Source organism: Cinclus cinclus, chromosome 22 (assembly GCF_963662255.1).
Source record: "Cinclus cinclus chromosome 22, bCinCin1.1, whole genome shotgun sequence".
NCBI classification, from domain to species: Eukaryota; Metazoa; Chordata; class Aves; order Passeriformes; family Cinclidae; genus Cinclus; species Cinclus cinclus.
Genome location: NC_085067.1, coordinates 4,176,422 through 4,200,134, shown reverse-complemented (window position 1 = coordinate 4,200,134; position 23,713 = coordinate 4,176,422). Strand labels below are relative to the sequence as shown.

The following is a 23,713-nucleotide window of genomic DNA, read 5'->3' as shown; positions in this document are numbered from 1 at the left end:
TTGGAATACAAACCAGGAACCAAATGAGAACTTATCGACGGGGAAGGGGGACAGGAGAGGAGACAGACCCCGCCCGGCTCTGCCTGCAGGAATCTCTCCAGCCCCAGCTCGAAGTTGTGTTTTGCACCACCCTTAACACTGAAATATTCAGGGAAGGGGGACAGAGGGGCATCAGTCCCCCCAGTAAACAAGTTGAGGACCTTCAGAGGCTGGGAAGCCACTGAAGGTGTGTAAGTACACGTGTGATGCTAGATAGAAAAGCAGCCCTGTTCTGTATGAAAAAAAGCTGTCAAGTTAGTACAAATTTCTGCCATGGCAAAGGGAACAGGAGGAGAAAGCTGTCAGGGTCCTTCTCTCATCATAAAATCCCAACTCTCCACACACAGGCTCTGGGCTAAGCAACACGTTTCCAAAGGTGGTACCTGCAACCCAATGCACTTAACACATGAAAACAAAACCAAAATAAAGCTCTCACCCCCGAGGCTGGAGGGAACCCAGTCTCCACTCCAGCCCCTCAGCGGGATAGTGAGGAACCCTGTCCCTCCTGCCTCACAGCGGGAATACACAGCAGTAGGATTCCCCTTGGCTCATTTTGTCATTAGAAACCTCGAGTTTGCCCACGCCACCGGCCTGCAGCGCAGTGGACTGGTCTCCATCCCCTCCCCAAAGCTGCTTTGCGTGGGGGCTCCCTGTCCCCATGGGTGCCACCACCATGCTCTCCCTGGAGACAAAAAGGGCACTGGTTCATCTGACAGCACAAAGAGTATCTGAAACACAAGCCAGCACACCCCACTCCCTCCGATTCAATTACTAAAGTAGGCTCTTTAAAATAAAAAAATAATATATATATTTATATAGCTATACAGAGAGATACAGAGAAAGCAAAGGAGAGAGAAAGGCTACTAAAAAAATCAAGAAGCGCCAGTTTTCTGCTACAGCTGTCAGCAAAGAACTGTCACCTTACATCATACCCTCCGAGATGGTGAAGAGAATGGAGGCAATGACAGCACAGGAATGCAAAAGAGGGCAGATAAGTCACTTCTGGTAATGAGACACAAATTAAACTTTCAAAACATGTGCATAGCTTTATTCATCTGCTTCAAACTAACCTTTTCACGGAGCTTCAGCGAAACCCGAGTGTGCAAAATGCATTTCTAGAAAATAATGCAAGCAAGCTTTCACATTTACTGTGGCAGAAGTACAGAAAGACTTGGACAGAATCATCACACACTGGGGCGGGAGATGGAGGACTCAGAATTGGACAGCTTGGAGTTCTGAGTCACTGACTGCAAACACAAGCATTTGGATTCTTAACTTCAAGCAAGGCATGTTGACTTCTCCTTTACAAAATAATCTTGTAAACCCCACAGAAACAAGAACCACAACCTGGCAGGGAATAAATCCCCTGGATAATGGGATCATGGTGCCACAGAGAGCTTTGAACTCCAGCAAAGCCAGTTCCACACCTTGGGTTATTTTGGCTCTGCAGGCAAACCATGGCAATACTGACTTTTTGTCCGCAGAAGAGCGAGGCAGCTTTTCTTCCTCTCCCTCCCACTCCCCTCCAAAGTCACAGGTGCCACTGCACAGGACATCATCCCCAAGCTAAGACAGCCACTACACAGGCTGGAGTCAAGGTCTCATTTTGAGCTCACTGGGAAGGGTCACTGGGACACTCAGGAACCCTTGAGTGTGGATGGGGAGTGGCCCCTCCCGGCCACATCCCAGCTCATTCCCCACCACCTCTCTCCAGAAAGACTAAGCACACAAGGAAGGCACATTGAGTCAGATGTACACACACACCTCAGTGTGTAAAAGAGCAAATGCTGGCCGAAAATGAAATAAATTTACGCTGAAAAAACTAACTCAACAGGCAGAGAGCTCTGGCCTATGTATTTGTAGACTATTTTCCAGGCAATTGTAATCCCCAAGTGTTTTTCCTACACTACTTTAGACCTTCCTTACTCTTCCCCCACTTTGCAGAGAGGTACTTTATATTCCTAAAGGATCTTCTATAAATAGTCAAGTAAAATCCCTTTCTCCCCTCCAGCAAACTGCTCCTCCAGGGTACACATCCCCCACCATGGTCCAGGCATGACCCATAAAGAGAAAAGCTTCTGGACCTGCCCATGCCTCAAGGCAGTGCCTTGATGCAGTGAGACCTCCCTCCACTGCTCCCTAAGCCTTTTACTGGCAGGTTTTGGCTGGGTGGATGGCTTTACCTCACTTTTTTCTTGGAAAACATCCGAGCCCAGGCACCGAGCGCTCCCCAGGTGGAGAAAGAGCCAGTGGGTCCCCAACACTGGGATAAGAGCAGGATGGAGGCCATGCAATCCTTAATACTGCTGCTTAACTTCACACTGAGATAAAGCATTCAAAAGCTCTTTTTGTAGAGATGAACAATTTCCTTCTATAGATAAATTCAAATAGAAAACAAATATATTAAAACCAGACGAGACAAGAGCTGACTGAGGTTTTTCTACCTTACTCAGGCACCTTCGTGCACCATCAGCTGTGGAGGAAGAAGATGAAAACCTCAGGGATTTGCACTACCCTTCCAATAGCAGCTTGAGAAAAGGAAGAAGAGAAAAAGAAAAAATAAAAAAAAAATAAAAAAGCACAGTGTTCTCTCAAGTTAAAGAGTTCTCCTTTGCTTGCATTTGCATAGAAATTCCCATAGGTCAGCACCAAAAATCAGGTCCACCCCTGTCCTACACCCTGGCTCCCCCAGTTCCCACACTCCCCCAGTTAGTGGCTGTGTTACAGGAGGGTTCAACTACCTGCAGAGGAACTACATGGTCATGTTAAAAAAACAAAACAAAAATGAAAAACAAAAGTGCATCACACATTCTTGATTTTCAGGGTTACTTATAGCAGCAGCATCAGCATTAATCCCAGACAATGAACAGATGTAGATTCATTCTTAAATGCAGCAACACTTAATGAAATGTCTTCGGGGAAGGGCATAAGAGGGTCCTTCTTAAAAATGAAAATTAGACTATTCAATATGGACAAAAAGGAGATAAAACAAAAATTAAAGACACAATCTTATTTACATTAAAAAAAATTTCTTGTTACAATATCTTTACAACACCTAAGCAAAAAAATATGTATTTTAAGAATAAAGCAGTAACTCCTAAAGCAGTATCCATTTTTGGAACCCTTATTTAGCACCTGAGGAAAGACCGTATGGAAAGCAGACAGGCTGGGGATTTTTTTTTTTTTTTTTAAGAAAACTGTAAGTTGTATTTTTGCTAAATATTCAGAAGTTCTCAGTACACAAGTTTCATACCACAAAAAGACTTGAGCAATTCTCTTTTTTTGTTTGTTTTCTTCTTTTTAAAGGTCCTCTACTCATTAATAAGGCTGTAGAAAAGGGACACTGCTATCTTACAAAATGGCTTTAGAGCTCTGGACATGTTATATGAAGCTTTCTGATTAACAGTCAAGATAAATCCAGCTCAGCATCCCCTGGTGAGGGCAGAGGCAGGATTCTTGCTCTAGTCCCAGCACAGGGAGTGGCTCATGCCCAGGACATGAGGCCACCACAGGGCTTTTTTACCTCCCCAGACATCCACATCTCCACTCTCCTGTTGCTTTAGAGCATCTTGGGCAGGACAGAGGAGCCAGCCTGACTCTGGGGTGTAACATCTGGACAATCCTCTAAAGCTCTGTAATCCCTGGAAGGCAGCACATGGAGATCTCCTTCCCACCAGCCCTGGTTCCTGCCTCCCAGCTGTGTGCACTAGGTTTTTCCCACATGGAAAAATGCTCTCTGGTGGTGACCAGAGCCAGAATTACTCTTGCTTTCTTGGCTACTCCAGCACACCAGCCCTTCTCCTGCCTTACACACTCATGTGAAAACGTGCAGCAGCTTTAAAATGGGTGACTCCTTGTTCTCTTCCCTCCCGAGTTCAACCAGCTCCCTTGTAAACAGCCTCTGTAAGAAAAACAAATCACAAAGGATGGACGGACAGAAAAGCATTCTAGGGATGAGAGGGTAAGACTCCTGAAAGGTTGGGACACCATAGCAATTAACTGAATCAAGATCAAAACCTGGACACACAGGAAAACTAGTGGCAGTTCTGGCTGTGAATGCCATCACTCCCAGATGTCCCTGAGGTCACCCACTGGCCACTTGGGAAAGGACACTATGGTACTACCATAATGCTCTCTTGAAGGTGAAAGCACTAGTTACACACACAACCATGAGCACAACTTCCAGCTCTCTTTTCTCCTATTTTTTTTTTCCTAGCAGGAAGCAATTTTCCTTTCCTTTTTAGCTGGCTGGTTCATCCACCACCCGCTCCCAGCCACCAGACTCACAACGTAGTGAGAATTGGTTTTCTTTCCACATTTCAAAGAAGTTCACAGCAGCTATGAAAGGCAAGAAGTGGGATTTACTAGCTCAGAAAGGTTTGAAGTGGGTTAGTGACAGAATCCATGCCCTGGAGATACTCACTGGTCAGAGACAGGAGATTTCTACCAGGTTTCACAAAGGATCGAGGGGGGTTTAAGCCAAAAACAAATTACAAGCAAAGCTTGAAAGCCATTGCTTTGCCAATCCACCAAATGGGTGGAGTGGTAGAGAGCAGAGACTGAAGGCCCCAAACCACTATCATGGAGCAGCTGTTTAATCAGCTCTTGGGGAACATGGAACACTCCATGATCCACCAAAAAGCAACCAGATCCCAAGCTAGATCTGGCTGGCACTACATGTTCCAGTCTCTATTACACAAGACCCTGGAAAAGACACCACAAGAACCTGCTGGCAGAGGAGGAGAGGTGGGGAATGACCAGAGGAGAAAGGAGACAGCCCCTGCCTGTGCAGGAATCCTCACTTCCATAAACAGACAGCTTGGAAAGGGAACCAGAGAAAAGGGACTCAAAACAGGAACAGAAATGAGTGAGAGAAGCCTTAACCTGAATCAATATCTTCATAGCTAATAAAAAAATAGGTCATGATCTCACCCTTAGTGCCACTTTCCAGTACTACACATACTTAAGGGGTTTTAAAACCTTCTTTACTCAGTGTAATGAAAACAATGGCACAAATAAATACACACTTGCTCTGCTCACAAGTCAGATGCTCGCACACGCAGCGCTGGCTCCTCGCTCCCACAGACACCCTCGGGTGCAGACCCAGGACAGGAGGCTGCTGCTCCCCTTCCTGGGCTCTATTTGGTTTATGCTACAGTACTAATACTCTGAGTCAAACAAACAAACAAAAAAAAAAAAGAACAAAACAAAACATGAGACTTATCAGTAACACCTTATCGTTATTCAATGTGCTAAATTAGTCACAGCTCAATTTCAGGTGGCTTTTTTTTTTTCCTTTTTTTTTATAAGTTTACACAAAAATAATCAGAAAACAGATTAAATCTTAAGATATTTTTAATAAGTGCTCAGTTAAGAATTGTGTGAGGACTTGGGGAGGACTGCAGACAGCAACGGGGTGAGTTACACGACAGCACGAGGAAGTTCCTTCCGTGGTCCTGCCTGGCTCTAGGCAATAGTCTATCCCAGAAATACCAGGGAGCCGGAGCTACAGGACCTCAGAGAGAGGAATTCCTAACTGCTTAGCACTGAGCACACGCCCTGGAGCTCATGGAGACAGACAGACAGACAGACATCTGAACAGAGGATGGTCAGAAATACAGCAGAGAAGGTGCTGCCGAGGGTGCTTCTGGATGGATCCTGCTGGCGAGGCAAAGCCACAGAGATGAGCATTGGGGGAAATCCAGCCCAACCCATCACTGGAACCGTGTTTCTCTCAGCATTTCTTTTGCTATTTAGGTGACAGACTGGACTAGGCCAAGATCAGAGTCCTTAAAAATTTAGCAAGACTCAGACCTTTCTAGAAGAGCAGGCTTAGTGCTGCTCAACTCCTGCATCGCCCCAAGCATGGACCTGGGGCAGGGGTACAGGACAGCACAGATCCCAGGGAAGCAAAACGGGGTGTTTTTGTCTTTTTTTTGTCTTTTTTTTTTTGTATTTTTTTTTTAAATGGAACCCAGCCCTTAAGGCGACAAGTGACTACACAAGGCAAATAAATACACTGCAGAGCCTTAAAGCCAGTAAAACAAACTGGAAATTTTGCTATTAGCCTTCAACTTTTTGAAAACAATAATAATAATTATAATAAAAAAGGAAAAAGAACATTTCTTCCACCTTCATTTTTCCAGCCCCACCATCCAGTTTGTTCAACACTTTAAAGCTCAGGAACACCCCAGCTCTTCAGCAGCAGAGCTGGAGGTGACTCCAACTTTTGGCAAGCAGTTGGGAGACTCAACAGAATTAAAAATAGGAACATCAGAGGACTAGATGTTGGGCACATCTGTAAACACGTTATACATCTCAAAGTTACACACACCTGTAGAGGTGGTACAGTTTATAGGTGAAACAGAACTATTTGTGACTGGCCAACCACACATTTCTGAACCTGGACTGATACAATACATGATGACTATATAGTATCACACTCAGTATTATACTATATAGCTTTGAATACATCAAATGGAGTAGGCAATCCATAGTCAAATGTTCAAGCGTGGCAGAAAGCGAGCGTCTTACACAAGGTACAGAATTCAGTTTCATTGTCCCACCATGAACTCAAGTGTCTCAATCAGGAACAATCTTATTAAAAGTATAAAAACAATTTTAAAAACCCACATGCTACATACTCCTAATTTAAAAAAAAAAAAATCCATAGAATTGTAGAACACTCTGAGTTGGAAGAGACCCATCAGGATTGAGTCCAACTGCTGGCCCTGTGCAGGACACCCCAAGAATCCCACCCTGTGCCTGAAAGCATTGCCCAAATTCTTCTTGAACTCAGACAAGTTTGGTGCTGTGACCACTTCCCTGGGAAGCTTGTGCCAGTGCTCAACCACCCTCCTAGTGAAGAACCTCTTCCTGCTATCCAACCCCTGACTCAGCTTCAGGCTATTCCCTGTCACTGGTCATGAGTGACCTGTCATGACAGCCCCTCTGCTGTCTCTTGGGAGGATGTTGAAGACCACAATGAGCTCTCCCCTCAGTCTCCTTGTCTCCAGCTGAACAACCAAGTGATTTCATAAGGCTTCCTCTCCAGACCCTTCCCCCATCCTCGTGGGCTCCTTGGGATGCTCTCTAATAGGGGTTGTTCTTATATTGTGGTGCCCAGAACTGCCCCAAGAACTTGAGGTGAGACTGCATCAGTGCAGTGTAGAGCAGAAAGGTCATGCTAGCCCTGGTGCCCACCAGGACATTGTTGAATCCCCTGGCTGCCAAGGCATTGCTGACTCAGATCCAATGGACTATGGACCAGGACTCCCAACTCCCTTTCCATGGTGCTGCTCTCCAGCCTCTTAGTCCCAGTCTGTCCAGGGCTGCCCATCCCAGGTGCAGAATCCCACACTCACCCTTGTTAAAACTTTATACAGTTGGTGATTGCCCAGCTCATTTGTTGAGAGCTCTCTGCCCTTGAGGGAGTCAACAGTTCCTCCCAGTTTAGTGTACCAGCAAAATTACTATCATCTCTTTGAATCCTGAATCCAGGTTGGTAATGAGATGTTGGAAAGAAATGGGCTGAGGATAGAGCCCTGTGGAACCCTCTGGTGACCAGACAGTGACCCAATGGACAGATCTAAGCACAAAGAGTATTCCAAAGTTTTGGGTTTATCTATTCCTTGTAATGCACCAGAGGGTCAAGTCTCATTTTAGGAGACACCAACTGCTGCTGATTTGGGCACCCAGGAGCCAGGATTAGACCACAGACAACCATGATGAGCTCTGGGTACATGGGGAGCTGCAGCTGGTCAACAAACCCATTTCTATTAATTCCTCATTCTTGCACTGGACTCTGTGAACTTTCCACCTTTTAAAAGAACCCAGAAAAACTACCCGAACCCCAGATGATTTGGACACATTACACAAGCTGCAATGGGACAGAGGGGGTATACAGCTGGAGCCTGCACTCTGCTCCACCTTCCCTACCACTGCTAGGAAGCTTTCCTTTCCCTGGGATTATTTTTTTTTTATTATTATTTAAAATTATTATTTTCATTCCTAAGTCCTCCATTTTTTTGTAATAAAATATATTTTTATTAAGAGATAATTAGAAGCAGAGCCCAGAAATACACAGACTGCATTAAAATATAAAAGAGCATCTCCAAGGGGCAGGAAGCCCAGCCATTGGCGTTCTATGGACAAACTGAAAAGGATTCAAATTCCCATTTTTTTTTTTTAACTTTTTTCATTTTTTTGTTATTTTGAAAATTTTTTTAAGAGAAAAAATAATTCAAGAAGGGTGAAAGTTAGCAGAACTCAATTCATCTTCAGTTTTCCAATGAAAATGGGAAAAAAATCCAGCACATTTAGTGTTAGGAGACAGAGCAAATATGAAGCACCTACAGTTGAAAGCAGAAGATACTTTTTTTTTGTCTTTTTTTTTTTTTTGTGCTCCCAGTAATAACAATAGCATTAATCTGTGGGAACAGTGGGGTTTTTTTTTTTTTTGGTTTTTTGGGTTTTTTTTCCCCCCCATATTAAATGCCTAAACAGATTGCTTATTTTTCCATGTTGTCTTTTAAAATGAAATAACTCTTCAGTTGCAATAGTCCAACGAGTAGCAGGAGCCAGGTCAACTGTGTGACTTCACCATGCATCCTAGAACTGCAGTATTACCATCTTTCCCTCAGCAGAATGATCCTTTTAAGACAATATCATCAGCATAGGATTGCTGCTTTACTCCTGGCAAAACATGCGGATTATAATTCTCTGGAAAAAAAAAAAGAAACTCTGCAAACTTCAAGGCGTTTCTCCAGCATTCAATGGAAAAACAAATCAGAAAAAAAAAAAAAAAAAAAAAAAAAAAAGAAACCAAACAGGGGAGGTTGAACAAGGAAAAAGGGAGATGAAGGATGGTGAATCATCCTGATTTCCCTGTGATTAGTGTGTCACTACAGTCACAGAACAAGAAACAGAAACCTTGTCAAGTGGAAATGCCTCTCCAGTGGGTTGCTGTTGCCCATGTAGACGACAGCAGCAGGAACTTTGAAACCGGGCTTGTAATTGAGTCTGTATTCCTTAATCACTTGCATTCACTCTTTAAACAAAAACAAAACAAAACTGAAAAAAAAAAAAAAAAACAACCCAAAACTATTCAGTACCGGAGATTAAATAATCACGTGTGTAGTCTTGTTGAAATAGATTTTCAGATTCCTTAAGAAGTCTAATTACTTTCAGTTGCCATTTTTAAATAACTATATATATATTTGTATATATTATCCTGTGATTCTAGTTATGGTTCCTCTGCTGCACTGAAGATTTAGAAGGAGCATAAAAGCCTTTTTGTCCCCCACGAACAGCACAAATGCTGCAGAAAGGTTAGAACAGGCAGTCTTGTCTTGCTACCTTCATTGATCCGGGCGATCCATGGCTTCATCATAAGTGATTATCCTTTTGGGATCTGGAAAGAAAGCACAATTCTAAGTTTTGGACAAGGTGTTTTCAGGCCCTGTGGCTGAAAATAAACAGAAGGTACTTGGCTGTTAACAGACTTTTCCTTTAGATGCCCCCCTCCTGCTAAGCCACCCCAAGGTCAGGCTGGCTCCCCCAGGGCAGAACCTGCTCCATACAGCAGCACACAGGTTTCCACATATGGCTCTTCCCATACAAAGCCTCTTCTCAGGTGACTTGTGGGATACACCAGAATTTAAAATTTATTATTTGATGCGACACCCAACACGAAAAACAGAAAGCAATTTTGTATACACATAAGGAAGAGTCACTAAATCTGACACTGGGTTTATTGCTCCTTTAGAGACTGTGCTTCTCTCCAAGCAGCTCACCATTACAGCAAAGCTTTTTGTCCTGATTTTCAGCAATCTGAAACAGAGATAAATCCAGACTACAAACCTCAGGCGCTGAAGAATTGAACCCAGTCATCTCCAGACACAGAGAAAATTCACTCTCATTCATCCCCCCCCTCCCAACATACAGAGCAATTCAGTTCATTTATTCTTTCCAACATCCTTACCTTGCTTCTGCAAATTCCAAACCGCTTCCATTTCTGTGGAGGCAAAAGGAGACCACTGTTACTCTGCAGACTGATGCTGCCATTAGAGACAACTCCAAACACACTTTAATTTTCCAAGTGTGGCAATAGTGTTGAGGCTTTCAAACAGAGCCAACCCCCTCCCACCCAGCAGCACAGCCCCAGCCCACAGGACTACACAAATTTGACATGAAATAATGCTGCAATAAAAGACAAAGGGATGGCTGTAACATGGTCTTAAGGGTCAAAAAACCAAGCTGAGCATCAGAAATGTCATCACCATTCACCAGTCCTACATATCACAAGCTAACTTCAGGCTTTACTGCTTTGACTCCAACACTGCTTTGCACATTACAGCCTCAACAAGGAGCCTGAAGAGATGATTTTTAGAAGTTGATGCTTAGTGAGTGTGAAATGAGAATTGCTGGACACAGCAAGCTGCACATGGTTCACAGCATGCGTGTGCTGAAGCACCAGGCAAGGGCTGGGGTTACTGTGTGAACACCTCTGCAGAGCTGCTGCCAACACTGTCCAGGAGCAAGGTGTGATGCTCCACACACCTGGCTTGTAGTTCTTCCCCCAGTTTACCTCCACAACACATCTGTAGGCTAAAGACAAACCCTTCCCAGTTCTCCCTGGACATGCACATGCTTTTGTTTACCTAAGAAATAACAGCAAAGTTAAATGATCATTTCGTTAACAATGAGAAACAGAAGGCTCTTTCCTTTAAAATATCCCTCAAAGACACTCAAAATAACCACTCTGAGCTGCTATCAAGCTGGAATTTCCTGAGCTAGAATATTTTTAAGACACTGACTGTACCCTGTGCCCAAGTTCAGTAGACAAAATTATAGAAAATGAGTATTAGTCAGAACACAACCTGTAAGAACCACTTTTAAGTTTCTTTTCTGCCAGAAAGGGTGACAAGGGGCTAAGAAAAGGGAAAGGCAAGGGATTATCAGGCTACATGGGATGTGCAGTAAAGCACAAAACAAGGCAGTAAGTAAACTAACCAGCATGGGAAAGGAAGAAGAAAAAGCCCTACAAAACCCATAGCCTCAGCACGATGTGTGCCAAGTGTCACCTCCATCAATCGCCTCCCTTCTCCAACCCTTCATCTATCCTTTGTCCACTACAATCTCCAGCTCCCTGGGGCAGGAAATTGCATGCAAATAAATATTGCCAGCCCTCCCTGCACAATTAAACCTTTTGAAAGGAAAATTTTATGAGGTCTGTTATTTTGCGTCAGGATAGTAACAGCAACACTTTGCACTTCTATTGGGGAGCCCTAAGTGCTTTAGGAATAGTAGCCAGCTTCTAACACCCCAGGGACAGAAGCAGGCTGCCAAGGGACTGCCTCCCTCATCTGCCAGATGCAGATTCCCCTGAAGTAAAATGAACCAGCTACTAAAATTACCACCCGTGGAGCGAGTTTTCCATTCAGCGCAGTTTGATGCATCATTTCCTAACAGCTAAAGAACATTTCCCATTTTAACAGCTTTCCCCAAAGGCAGGGGACAGAAAACTACTCTCGAGTTGTTGGTTCCTGCATATTAGAGCAACCTTTGAGCACAAAATACAAGGCAGAGCTGAAGCACCACCCACCCCTATACACCCATGCACAGACCACGTTGTCTTATGCACTTAATTTGGCCTTAACTGCTCTGGACATCACAAGAATGTGAACTCCTTGTATTAAGAGTATCTGGAAATAAGACAAACAAACATACAGAGATACTGTTAAGAACACACCAAAAATCTACTAAGTTAACAAAACTCTGTTTTAAAAAAATCTAACAAACCTATGACCTTTTCAGACTTCCATTTCCCTTCTCCTCCTTCAGAAAGGGAGGGTGGTGTAAAGTGTCCTGGAAGTCCCAGACACCTGGACACACTAGCTGGCAGATGATGAGCCTGACCAAGCTACAAAACCAAAGACCATCAGCAAACAATGCAATAACAGCTCTTACTAAATATCACCTGCCATCAGCAGAGCAATGTCCTCCCCTCCACCTGGCAGCACAGGGACAGGGGACAGCACAGGTTAACCGTACTGACCAAGTGAAATAACTTCACAAAGGAAATGAAAACAAGTCTCAGGCTAACTGCTACACAAAACTAAGGGGAAAAGGGATTTCTTCCATCTTAAAATGGAATTGCATGATTTATTCTGCTTTGCTTGGTAATACAGTCAAGTTTTGCTGCCAGTTCCAGGCTGTGATCACCTATGACTGACAAAAAGCACTGTGACAAATGGTATGGCCACTGTTCCAGGGTGACTTGGTGATTGACCTGGTGGACAGGCAGCTCAGCAGAGCCTGGTGCCCAATGACTGGCTCCAGCCACGTAGAAGGAAAGACAGCCCTCAAGAACTGGGCATGAGAGAGGCCCCAAGCCTGCTTTCAGCCCTCCTTCTTTGGGCTCAAAGAGCTCTTCTTAAAGCCTCTTTTCTCTGGATAAAGCTTCCAGAGTGAGTTTAAGTAAAGGACTCCTACAGCTGCTCACCCTGCATGAGAAAAGGCATATCCTCACCATCAACCCAAGTCCAGTCTCCCAGACACTGCCCCAAAACTGCTGCTTTCCAAAGACTTGCCCAACAAGAGCCATCATTCCCAAAACCAGACATGTGGCTGGGGAAACAGCAAATTTTCTTCTCAAGTGGACTCCAACCCAGCTGGAGAAAACCCATCAGCAAACCCTTGCACAACCCAGCATCAAAGCCAGTCCTGCTCCAAGCCAGGGGCAGAACTAGGTCACCTCCTGTGCCTCTTCCAACCTCGAGTTTTCCAGGATTTTCCTTTTTTTACAATTAACTGGCCTTTCCACAGCCCTCAGGCTCATGGGTTGTTGAGGAAGTGCCTAGGACAGACAGAGTCACATTCACCTAAATCACTTTTTCTGGGGACTATCACTGAAACAAAGGGTCACTGGAAGAAAGCTTTGATGTCAGGAACAGACTAAGGCACACTCTGGTGAATTGTGCTGGGATTCCTCATCGGTCCATAAACTTTACAGCAGGACTGGTACATAACTTGGTGGGCAAAGAAGTGTTTCTGTAATAACTTGCTAAGACAGGCACTTGTACACATTTTCCTTGCTAACAGAAGTGTCTGCACAATGCCATGCAACTATTTCACTGTCCTTAGAAATCCCAAAATTGTCCCTAAAATACAACACTAAAAAATTAACAAGATGGGACCACTCCTGTCAGATTTTTTTTTTCTGTTTGTATCTGCAGGACAATAACTAAGTATGGGGATTACCCTGGAAACAAAGCAGAGAATAAGTATTCCATGCTGTGGAGACTCATGGCTGTACAGCATACACTGTACTCATACTGACAGCTGGGAAGAGCAGAGTCTGGAAGGAGAATTAAATCAGCTTTTACCCCACCAGGCCATAACCAACAGAGCAAGCTCTAACCCCTTCCCACCACAGGAGGGATGGGAAACCAAAGCTCCCCCCCCCCAATGTAAAGGATGAAAATTGCTGAATTCACAGCTCTGCTATTTCTTCTGACCCAGTTCACCATTCTGACAAATGCCACTCCTGGCTGGCCCACATTGCCTTGCTCTATTTTCCATGCTGCTCTCCTGCTTCTTCACATGAGCAGAGATGCTGCTGCAACCGAGATGCTGACAAGGAACAAAGCAGCAGCACAGGCAGAAATTCAGGAGCAAGAGCAAGTGAAACCCTGCAGCTTCCTCTCATCCACCCATGTGGTCTTTGCTGCTATGCAGTTGAGCTGGAGGCCTCAATTATTTGCTTTTTAGCTCAGGACAAGCAAATTATTGAGCTTCTCACCACAAAGCTTGCCATCTAGAGTTCAGCGTTAGTGACAGCCTGGCCTGGAAGACTGCAACTGCATGAACGTGACAAAATTCTCCAAAGCATTGAAAATTATTCTGATATAAAGTGCTTCATCCAGCTGTCTTTTAGAAGGACTAAAGTAGTAAGAAGATGCTGGTTTTGATGCAAGTAGAGCTGACATACACTCAACCTCCTTATCTGAAGGACCAAAGTATCTGCAAGAATCAGTTTTACCTCAAAAAGATACGGCTTTTGGCAACGCCACACCAAGGCAGAAGTTCAACTTCCAACCTAGATAGGGGACAATGATTCGAAATGAGAGCACCACTCTTCCCGGGTCTTCCAGTCTCCTATGGGAAGTCCATCCCTGTCTCCAAGCAAATCCAGAGCAGGCCCATCCATCCAGGGCTGAGCTAAATCAGATCTCCCTTGGTAAATGAGATCTGTCATCTGTGAGTGTTTCAAGGCACCATCACAAACACCGAGCGGCACGGGCTGTCAATGAAGGCAGCCACATTGAAGGATCGTGTTTTACACTCAGGCAAATCAGATGATCAAGAGAATCTTTCTGGCCTTTAAACAGACCGGGTGGGGGAGGAAATAAAGAAGCAAGGCATGAAGCAGGGTACAAGGAAACCAACAGGAAAAGCTTCCAAGAAGAACAAGAGAGTGCATCATCACCCTTGCCTAAATGTTCACAGTGTTCTGACTTTGGAGAAAAAGCAGTCAGGGTGCAGGCAAAGGAACACAGGAATCCTCCACCAGGACCTCACTGTGCTCCGCAGCCACCTAGCCTCACACCCCAGCACTCAGGGATCCTATGGATCCTGAGTTACAGCAGCACTGTACCAGAGCCAGTTCTCTCTGGGTGCCACCTCCTCTACCCATCTTTCCACAGGGAAGCTGTGAAGCAATTACAGTTTATAATGTCCTGTGCAGTTGCTGGGCAAACCGTGCACAGGAAAGCCTGATTTGCTGGAACAAAGCTACTGAGTAAGCTGGAGGATTTCCCAGAGAAATTTACAGTCCAGGAGGAGGACCCACACAACCTGGTCACAGTTCCAGGCACAAACAGCGCAAAAAAAGACTGCACATTTGTGACATTCAAAGCACTGCAACCACTCACACCACAGCTCATTCTTCTCTGCAACCCCCAGAGCTTCATCCTTGCACCAAAACACTGCACAGGGAGCTCAGGGTAGGGAACACACCAAGACCCCACAGTGCTCCACACTCACCCCTGTCCTTGTCCTGTGATCGTTTCTCTTTGTGTTCATAACCCCAAGGGCAGGGCAGATGCAAAGATCAAACTACTGAGACTTTGCTCAAAAGCAAACAGATCAATCTGAGAGGGAGAAGTTCACCCGACTCTCAAAACCAAAACCAAATAGTCTGAGGACCCGACTGCCTGGAATGCCCTAACCCAGGCAAACCCACATGCTCTCCCGGAGCAAGGAGGAAAAGGCAGCTTGTGAAAAGGAACTGAGTGAAATCCTTCTTTTCCTACTGCAGAGAACTAGCTGGCTTGGAGCTGAACCTCAGGAAAACAGCCCAAGATAAACGGAGAGAACAGTGTGGGAATTAACCCCAGCACTGCTGTCCTGCAAACACACCCTGCTTTTGAGGCATTTCACAAAAGCTCTGGTTTTGAGGCGTTTCACAGCACACGGTGGGCTCTGGCTGCAGGACCACAGCCAGGAAGAGAGGACAGGAGGCACCGTTCCTCCAAATATTCCTTAACCCAACTCACCCCAAGGATATGAAATGCAACACCCACCATCATTACAGAAGTACTAGGACCTGGACTGCTTTGTAAAGCAGCAACAGCTTTTGAACGCCAAATCGGAGAAAGACAAGCCCAAGCAGTTTGGAGCAGCCCATCACTGCGTTAATGACGATGCTGATTAGAAATATCCATCTTTTACCCCTAAGTAACACCTTGAGGATGGCACGTACATAACATGAAAAAATGAAATCAGCAGAGATGAGTGCTGGGGAAGGATCGGGTATCCCCAGGCCATCAGGAGGGTGTTTGCTCTGGATGCTCAAAGAAAGACCATTCACATGCAGAAGAAAAGCAGAGAACAGTATTTTAAGTGGCCATTCTTGCCAACAAATGTAATTAACTCCTGTGTTTAGAAGAGCTCAACTGCAACCAGACTTTGATGTTAACACCTCCTTGAGAGGACATGGGATGGGAGTGTTCTTTATTTTCCTGTTGTTCCTATTGTTTCACTGAGGCCTGCCTTTCACAGCAAGTGAGAATGGGAGAGCTGATGAGTCTCGATGACAGCACAATTGCTTTCCCACAAATTCAGACTGACAAAAACAGAGAGGCAAACACAAGTCTACGGAATATTTGCAAAATTAAGAAAATGATCACCGAGGATTTTCTTCCATGTTATGCTTTCTGGTGAGAAGCTTGGATTTAAGCTGCAAACAGACACAAAAAAGGAGACTAGAAAGCCTGCTTTAATGCTGGAATAAACTGAGCAGAAGAGAGAGGACCCAGATAAAATCAATTGATGAACACTGTTCTCAAGAATACTAGAGCTTGAAATGTTAACGTCTTGAGAGGGAGATGACCTGGAAAAAATATCTTGAATTATTATTTTTAAATGACTGGGCTTGTTATTACTACAGGAAGGCATTCGAGTTTATGCTATACAGAGTTTGTGAAGTGGTAATTCAAGATCTTTGCAGAGGGTCAAAACAGCTAATTTGCCAAAATACCAAAAGCCAAGTACACACCCTCTGCAGAGGGGAGCAAGACATTATCCCTTTTATGTATGTGGAATACTAAACAAATAAAGCATGATCGGCTTGCTCCCTTCAGGGTAGAGGGGTGCAGGGAGAGGGAAGGGTGTCAAAAAAAGGAACTGCCCCAGTGTTGGTCTAGAGTGAGTAAATAACACTGTGACAAAAGGGAACACACAGCCAGGCTCCTGCTAACACTGAGCCAGCACCAAAAGCCAAGAACTGCCCCTAGTCCTCAGAGCTTCTGGGGCTGAGGCTAAAGCAGAAAGCAAGCCATCCCACAGGCTTCCCTCTCTTCGTTCCCATTCTGAAGTATCTGTATCGTGTTTGAGTCATTTCAATCTCAAAAAAAACAGGAAAAAAAGGGAGCTAGACTACAAAGGAGTCCATGAAAGCAATAAAATCATCTGAAAGATGTGGCCTACAAAGACAAGGAGAGAATTCAATCTGCAGCTTACAGAGGAGCTGATAAGAAAAGATTGGTTTTGCTGTTGCCATAATACTCAAGGACAGGGAAAAAGTGTGTGTGGGGCACACTTAAAAAAATAAATCACACCTACAGCTGTAGGAATAATTTTTTCTTCCTTCAAAGCAATGATTTCATGGTCTGATCTGCCCAGGGGAGATGCTGCAACACTTTGGTGGCAGAGGTGTGAGTACAGACTATGAAGCCTTCAGAGTGACAGAGTATCAGCTGGAACAGAGCAGCTAAAGCTACACATTTAACTCCTTCCAATGCCGAGGACTTGCAAAGTATCATCCCTATCAACATCACTCATGCTTGTCCATGGGAAAAGGGAAACAAATACCTCTTAACATTAATTAATCAACTCTTTTGAGTAACTTTCCCCAGACCATTACTGCCATGAGAGGATATGCAAGCAAAAAAAAGGGCTATTTTTAAAAACAATTAGAAATACTGGAAGGAACATACCATATTAGAATACTGCACTTATAAAAATAAAATAAAATAAAAATAAAAAAGAGAACGCCCTTAGGCAGCAAGTTAAGCCATTACCTTTAGTGTGATATAGAATAGCAGCCCTCAGGTCAAAAGAACCCCAGCTATCTTTCCTTTCTAGGCCTCTCTGGTACCTCTGTTCTTTGGCGGAGGATAGCAAATTGTTCGTAGGAGAGGCCAGAGGATTCTCTACTTCATAGTCTTTTGAAAGAAACACTAAAGCACCTTGGCTACCGGTGTCTGCCTTTTGTAGGTCACCTGTGTGATGCGACTCCAAAGCTAAGACACCACCCTCAACAGCAGTCCCAGGCTTAAGAATAGCACTAAGAATTTGAGGGCTAGTCCGTTTATCCAGCTCATAAGCCTTAGGAAACACAGGTTGTTCAGTTCCTGAGGGAATGATTTCAGCACACTGTGAAACCAAAGTGGCAGGATATTCCCCTTGAAATGTCACTTCCATTAACTGATTATCTGCAGATTTCCCCACAAGGGTTTCAGGTCCAGCACTGGGCTCGTTTATGAAAGACAAGCCCCACTGATTCTGGAAGATATCCCCCAGGTTCTGCTGATTCGTCTGAGAAGGGAAATCGACTTGCGCTGTCCCCAGGAGCACAGTTTGCATATTTGAAGGGTAGATAAAAAGGCCAGATTTCTTTTGTTCGAGGGTTGTCGAAGTTGTACTCATGTCCTGGGGCACTGACTCGGAGGAGGTCGATGGTACAGTACTAGCAGCAGTGGACAGCAGTGGCTGGGCCCCTGGGGAATACACACCTCCATCAGTCCCCGCCAGGATCGGCCCGTTCGAGAAGCTGGCAGAAGTGACAGATTTCATAGCAGACATGGGGACTTGGGACAGTCGACTTGATGTTTGGGCCTGAGTTTCCCCAGCAGATGATGAAGATGATGAGGATGACGTGGATGGGGTTTGAGCTGCTTTGTTGAGGTTTTCTTTAACTTTACTTGCATAACTAATTTTGGGAACAATTTTAGCACTGCTATTGTCCACTGGAAAAACTGGGGGTGGTTTAAATAAAGTCCATGAGTCCTCTTTAGACGAAGCGGACGATGCGTGCTTCCCTTTGGGCCGATCATCAAACTTCTTGCTGCTAATCCCAGGTTTGGCATCAGAGTTTTTCCTCGGTACATCCCCGAGCCCAGGCTTTCCCCGGCCTGCTCCACCAGCCCCAGCCTCGTATTTCCAAACGGGCTTAGTATTTTCAATTCGGTTCCCCTTTTGTTCACTATAATCAGGCTTGAAACTGTCAAGTTCCTGTTTCAAGGTTGGTGCGCTGACCTCCTGCTGCATTATTTTATCCTGTACTAGATTCAAGTTCTCACAACCCTTGGCACTGTTGCGCCTCCCTTTCCGTTTTTTAGGTGTAGTATATCCACTCTCGGAGCCACTACCATCGTTATCGGCCCCTTTGCCTACGTAGCCATTTGTGATGTAGCTGGAATTATTGGTTACCACACCGTTTGGAATAGACACTCCCTCTGGCTTATCTGAGGACTGGTTTTCTCTGTGTTTGTTTTCGTAGGACTTCTCATTCTTTTTGTCCATGCTATTTTTCTGAATGAAGTTCTTGGGTTTGATTCCAGCTTTCCCCAAAGCACTGGCCTTCACAGTCTGCTTTGGGGTGACATTAGAATCTACGAGCTGCTGGCTGCCATTGGGTACCCTGGATCCCGGGGCGGTGGCTTCATCAGAGCACAGGCCCTTTAGTGACACTTCTCGTTCTCCTGCGTTACCATTTAGCTCTCCGTAGCCTAGAAGGAAGCCAAAAACAGCAAAAGGCAGGAATTAGAATGTGAAATGTTAGACTTGTCATTGCAGAAAGCTGTAGTCAGCCCCAAACATATCCAGTTTCCTCATTTAAACATTTTAAAATAGGAAAATATCTAGCCTCTGAGGTAAAGCTGCATAAATTTATTTGCTGGAACACACAGCAAGAAGGGTTAAGCAGGAAGGACCAGCCATGACTGACTCTCCCATAACTGAGTGACATACAGATAACATAACAAAGCAAAAGAAAATACAGATGCCATGCCAGGAAAATATACTGTTCTGAAGATCACCGGCAAGCTGGAGAGCTATTTCATCAGCTACTATTTCCAGGTCACAGAGAGGAAAAAATTAATTCCCAGGATGCTTCAAGATAGCGGGATTCACTGCCTTTGTGACAAGATCAGTGGAGGTTCAGGATACACCATGTGAACAAGGGACAACTCCTACCATTCTCCATCAGCTCCTGGGCCTGCAACACCATCAGTCCTCTTTCCCACCCTCCTCCCAAATGCCATCTCAGTAAAGGGGTGGATTTCCAAAAGGACACGTGCAAGTCCAGTTGGAAGATGGAGCAAAGAAAATGTGACTGCATCTCCTCATTGCATTTCAAGACAGCAACCAGCACTTCCCTACATGTGCTCCTTAGCCCTGAAAAGGTGATGAATCTGAGAAAAACTGCACCCCTGCAAGCGCCCTTCTACTGCCACCAGCAATGGATCTCTTACCCTCTGAAAAAAACAGTATTTCAGAGGTCCCAGGAGAGCTGGTATGAGCCTGAGATCCAAGAAATAAAGTACTTGCTGAGGGCTCTAACTGATAAAACCACGAGATTGTGCTGTAGACTGAGCTTTCCTCTTTCTTTCTGAAGTTCACTTCTGGTCCTTATGGTTCTGAAGTGAATACTGGGCATGCAATTCAAGCAGAGCTGCAAGCCCAGGACAGTCCACACTGAACTACCTCAAACCCTTTGCTTTTTCCTTTTTAAATATCTCTGGCCAGAAACCTGCTACTTTCGAGGACCCTGGAGCCTCAGTGGGAGGCAGGGAGAGCACACGGTGCCCTGCTCAGCAAATCCACTCCAGCTGCAGATGGAGCAGAGGGATCCCTCCTCCTGCACCCGCTGCTCCTCTGACTCATCCATCCTCATTCCCGAGGCTGGAAAGCCTCACATCCCCCACAACCACTGACCCACCTAAGGCTCCATCTGCAGCCACGGTGGCACAGAGTCAGCACAGAGAGGGAGTCCCTCAACAACTGGAGCGGGCAAAACTCCAGCTTGAAAGAAGAATGTTTTTGTTGTTGCCGATGTTGTTGAAATTAACTGCTGTAACTAAAAATCATTGTTACCCTCGCATCCTGGAGCCTCAGATGTCTGGCAGATGTAACAGCTCAAGTTCTGTGCGAGTCGGGAACACAAGAATCCTTGTAGGAATCTTTACAGAAATTCCACAACCGAGTTTGCCGAGGGGGATCAAAAAGGATTTTACTGCATGTAAGTATCTGTAACCACCACAACTTCCACTGTAACTTTCAACTTCGTTGTTAAGAAAATTAACCATAAATACTTCACCCCAGAGAGAACTAGAACGGTGGGATCCTCTAAAATTAAGTATTTCAGAACAGGCTGAAGAGGAAGCCCTCTCAAGAGCAGAGTGTTACAGCTGACCTTGTATGACTCAAGACTTCTGACACCACTTGTTAATGAAACAAAACAATAATGGTCTTATGACCATTGCAGATGAGGAGTAAAAGAATAAAATGAAGAACAAAATCCATTTCAGTAAGTCAGTGTGTCAGCAGTTTCTAGTTCCAATTCTCAAGCATTCACAGCTCAACTGCCTGAGTTTTCTCCAAATCAACATTTGGCACAGCTGGCCTTGGCCTAGACACGGAGGTGCAGCAACCAAAATTTAGGGGAGAGGAAAAAAAACCAGGATGGTAAGAAGAACAGGTGAAGAAGATCTGGCAAGCTCACAAAACGTTTGAGAGCTGGGAAGGGAGGGGTGCCAACCTAGGCACATATTAAAACCCTGGGCACGCTGCAAACAGTGAAATGACTTCTCAACTTATTTTTGCTCGGTAACTTATTTTAGCGTGTGCCCGATCAGGTCCCACCCTGCCTGCCCAGGCTGCACATGGGCCACTGCCGACCCCGCTCCGCTGCTGCCAGGCCCCCTCCCACTTCGTTATGTAAAAGGAAAATTGAAGGGAAGAGGGGAAATAATAAAAAAAAATGTACGCAGCACTCCGTCCGTCTGGTGGCCACGCACTCGCTTTGACCCCGCACAAGCCCCCCCCCCCAAAGGGATTGCGGGAGCCCGAGAACCCCCCCATGAGGGCGGCGGGGGCTCCGGCCCTGCCCGGGATCGGCTCCCCCCGCGCCGCTCACCGGCCACCGCCTCTGCGGCGCTGCCGCCCGGCCAGCAGCGGCTCGGCACGGCCCGGGAGCGGAAGCCCCGGCGAGAAGGAGGCGGCCGAAGCGCCCTGGGCCGGGCCGGGCCGGGCCGGGCCGCGCCGCGCCGCCTCCCGCGGCCGCCGGCGGGGCCCCTCCGCCGGCTCTGCCTCATTGATCCTGGCGTTCATCAATCGCTCGGCCGCCCCCCCGCGCCCCCGGGGCCCGGCCGGCGGGGGCAACGCGGCCCGGCCCCACGTGCCGGCGGGCGGCGGTGCCGGCGGGCCCGCGGCACCCGCAGCCCCAACATGGCGGACAGGAAGCGGCCCCAGCGCGGCGGAGAAGCTTCGAGCCGGGCCGGGGGAGGCGGCGGCGGAGGAGGAGGAGGAAGAGAGGGGGGCCCCACCGCCGCCCGCGAAGGTCACGGGCCCCGTCCCGCTTCCCGCTCCAACCTGATCTCCGCTTCGGCGCGTCCGTGTGCTGCGGGCCGCCGTGCTTGTGCTCGTGGCGGAGCGGTGGCTTGGGCTGGGCTCGGCCGTCGGGCGGCGGCAGGTAGGCGCTCTGCGGGTGGTGGTGGTGGTGCCCGTAGTAGTAATAGTGGTGGTGGTGATGGTGGTGGTGGGGCTGCTCCTCCATGGGGGGCGGCTGGCGGGGCCGGGCCGGGCTGGGCGCTCGCTGCTGGGCCGTGCGGCTCCGGCGCGGGGACGCGGCTGGCGCGGGGGAGGCGGCGGACTGGCAGCGCCCGCCCTGCAATCAGCGAGCGGCGCCGCCGCGCCCGCCCTCCGCCCCGCCCCGCCGCACCGCGGCCGGGGGAGAGCCGGCCCGGCCAGCGCGGACCCGCCCGGCCGCCCCCTCCCTGGGCTAGCGGCAGGTGAGGCTGCCGGCGACGGGGCTGTTTCGGGGCAGGCGCGCTTCGCCCTCTCCCCGTGCGAGCGCGGCAGGCCCAGAATGAGCGGACACGGCGGAGCCGCCTCCGTCCCCGGCCTTCGCCGTTGGGATGTTCCGTAACCGGCGTGCGGCCCCGGGGGGGTTTCACCGCAGGGTCACCGGGAGGGAGGCGGCACGGGATGTAGTAAAGCCGCGTTGTACCGTCATGAAACGGGTGAACCGCGCCCCGGGGTAGGCGGAGAGGGTTGGAACAGCCCCAGCCAGGGCCACGGGGAGGGGATCTGGGCAGGGATGCGAACAGCGTGAGCGGCCGCGCTCCCAGCAGCAGCGCCCCGAATCGCTGCCGGGCCGAGCTGCAGCGTTCCCGCGGCGGCCGGAGCTCACCCGGCTCCAGGACTCCACCAGCAGCCGCCCGGGCAGACCCGCACGGAGCCGCCACCGGGCGAGCTCTGCACCCACCCAGCCCGGGAAAGATGGGCTCCACAAATGCACCTGTCCACATCCGAGGGAAGCATCGCCTTTAACTGGTGCTTAATAAAAAAATCAAAGGTTGATGGGGAAGCTCGAGAGTGTAAGGAGGAAAACTCTTGAAACTTGACAGAATTCGCAAGAGATTTCATACCATTTCAATCTCTGATTATCCCCACTCGAGCATGTTCCGGGGAGGGGGGTGGTGGCAGCTAAATGACCTGAACTCCCTCCACTGCTCTGACCAGACTCCACTGCAGGAGGGCAAAACAATCAACTGCTGTTCCTGTATTCCTCCTCAAGACCAAGGCCCAATTCTCCAGACAGCACCGAGACAAAGGGTTTTGGGTTGGAAAGATCAGTGAGGAACTGAGGCAAGAGTTAGTAAGGATTGTAGGAAAAGGACAGAGAGAATGGGGATACCCATGACTGACACAGGCTAGAGACAGAGTCCTGCTCCAAGTTATTTGCTGCTCTGTTGTGATTAATTGCCTCCAAATAGTCCCAACGGTGTGCACTGCAGCAACCAGGGAGGAAAAGTGACAAAATAAAATTTGTTCATGTAATTAAAGACTGTTACAATTAACGTGCACAAAAATTATAAAGGGGCTC

The 23,713-nt window shown here is 47.1% G+C and overlaps 1 protein-coding gene across 2 annotated transcripts; it reads right to left on the bottom strand.

Moving 5' to 3' along the window:
* Window positions 1–5,779: 5,779 nt before the first annotated feature.
* On the bottom strand, window positions 5,780–22,398 carry NUFIP2 (nuclear FMR1 interacting protein 2). Of its 2 annotated transcripts, XM_062506790.1 has the most exons (5): window positions 22,198–22,398; window positions 17,625–19,334; window positions 10,022–10,054; window positions 9,397–9,451; window positions 5,780–8,760 (listed from the first exon to the last, which is right to left on the bottom strand). In XM_062506790.1, exons 1-4 carry the CDS (start codon window positions 22,379–22,381, stop codon window positions 9,399–9,401), a joined length of 1,980 nt encoding a protein of 659 aa, XP_062362774.1. In that variant the 5' UTR covers window positions 22,382–22,398; the 3' UTR covers window positions 5,780–8,760; window positions 9,397–9,398. The 2 variants fall into 2 exon arrangements, with proteins under 2 accessions (XP_062362774.1, XP_062362773.1); XM_062506789.1 differs by having other exon boundaries at window positions 5,780–9,451.
* Between the last annotated feature and the right edge of the window lie 1,315 nt (window positions 22,399–23,713).

Coding starts and splice junctions, on each gene's coding strand:
- NUFIP2 (XM_062506789.1), bottom strand. CDS start 22,381: ATGGAGGAGCAGCCCCACCACCACCATCACCACCACCACTATTACTAC. Junction 19,335..22,197: donor CGCGCCGAAGCGGAGATCAG/GTTGGAGCGGGA, acceptor GCTTCCTTCTAG/GCTACGGAGAGCTAAATGGT. Junction 10,055..17,624: donor TATTCTATATCACACTAAAG/GTAATGGCTTAA, acceptor TTGCCTCCACAG/AAATGGAAGCGGTTTGGAAT.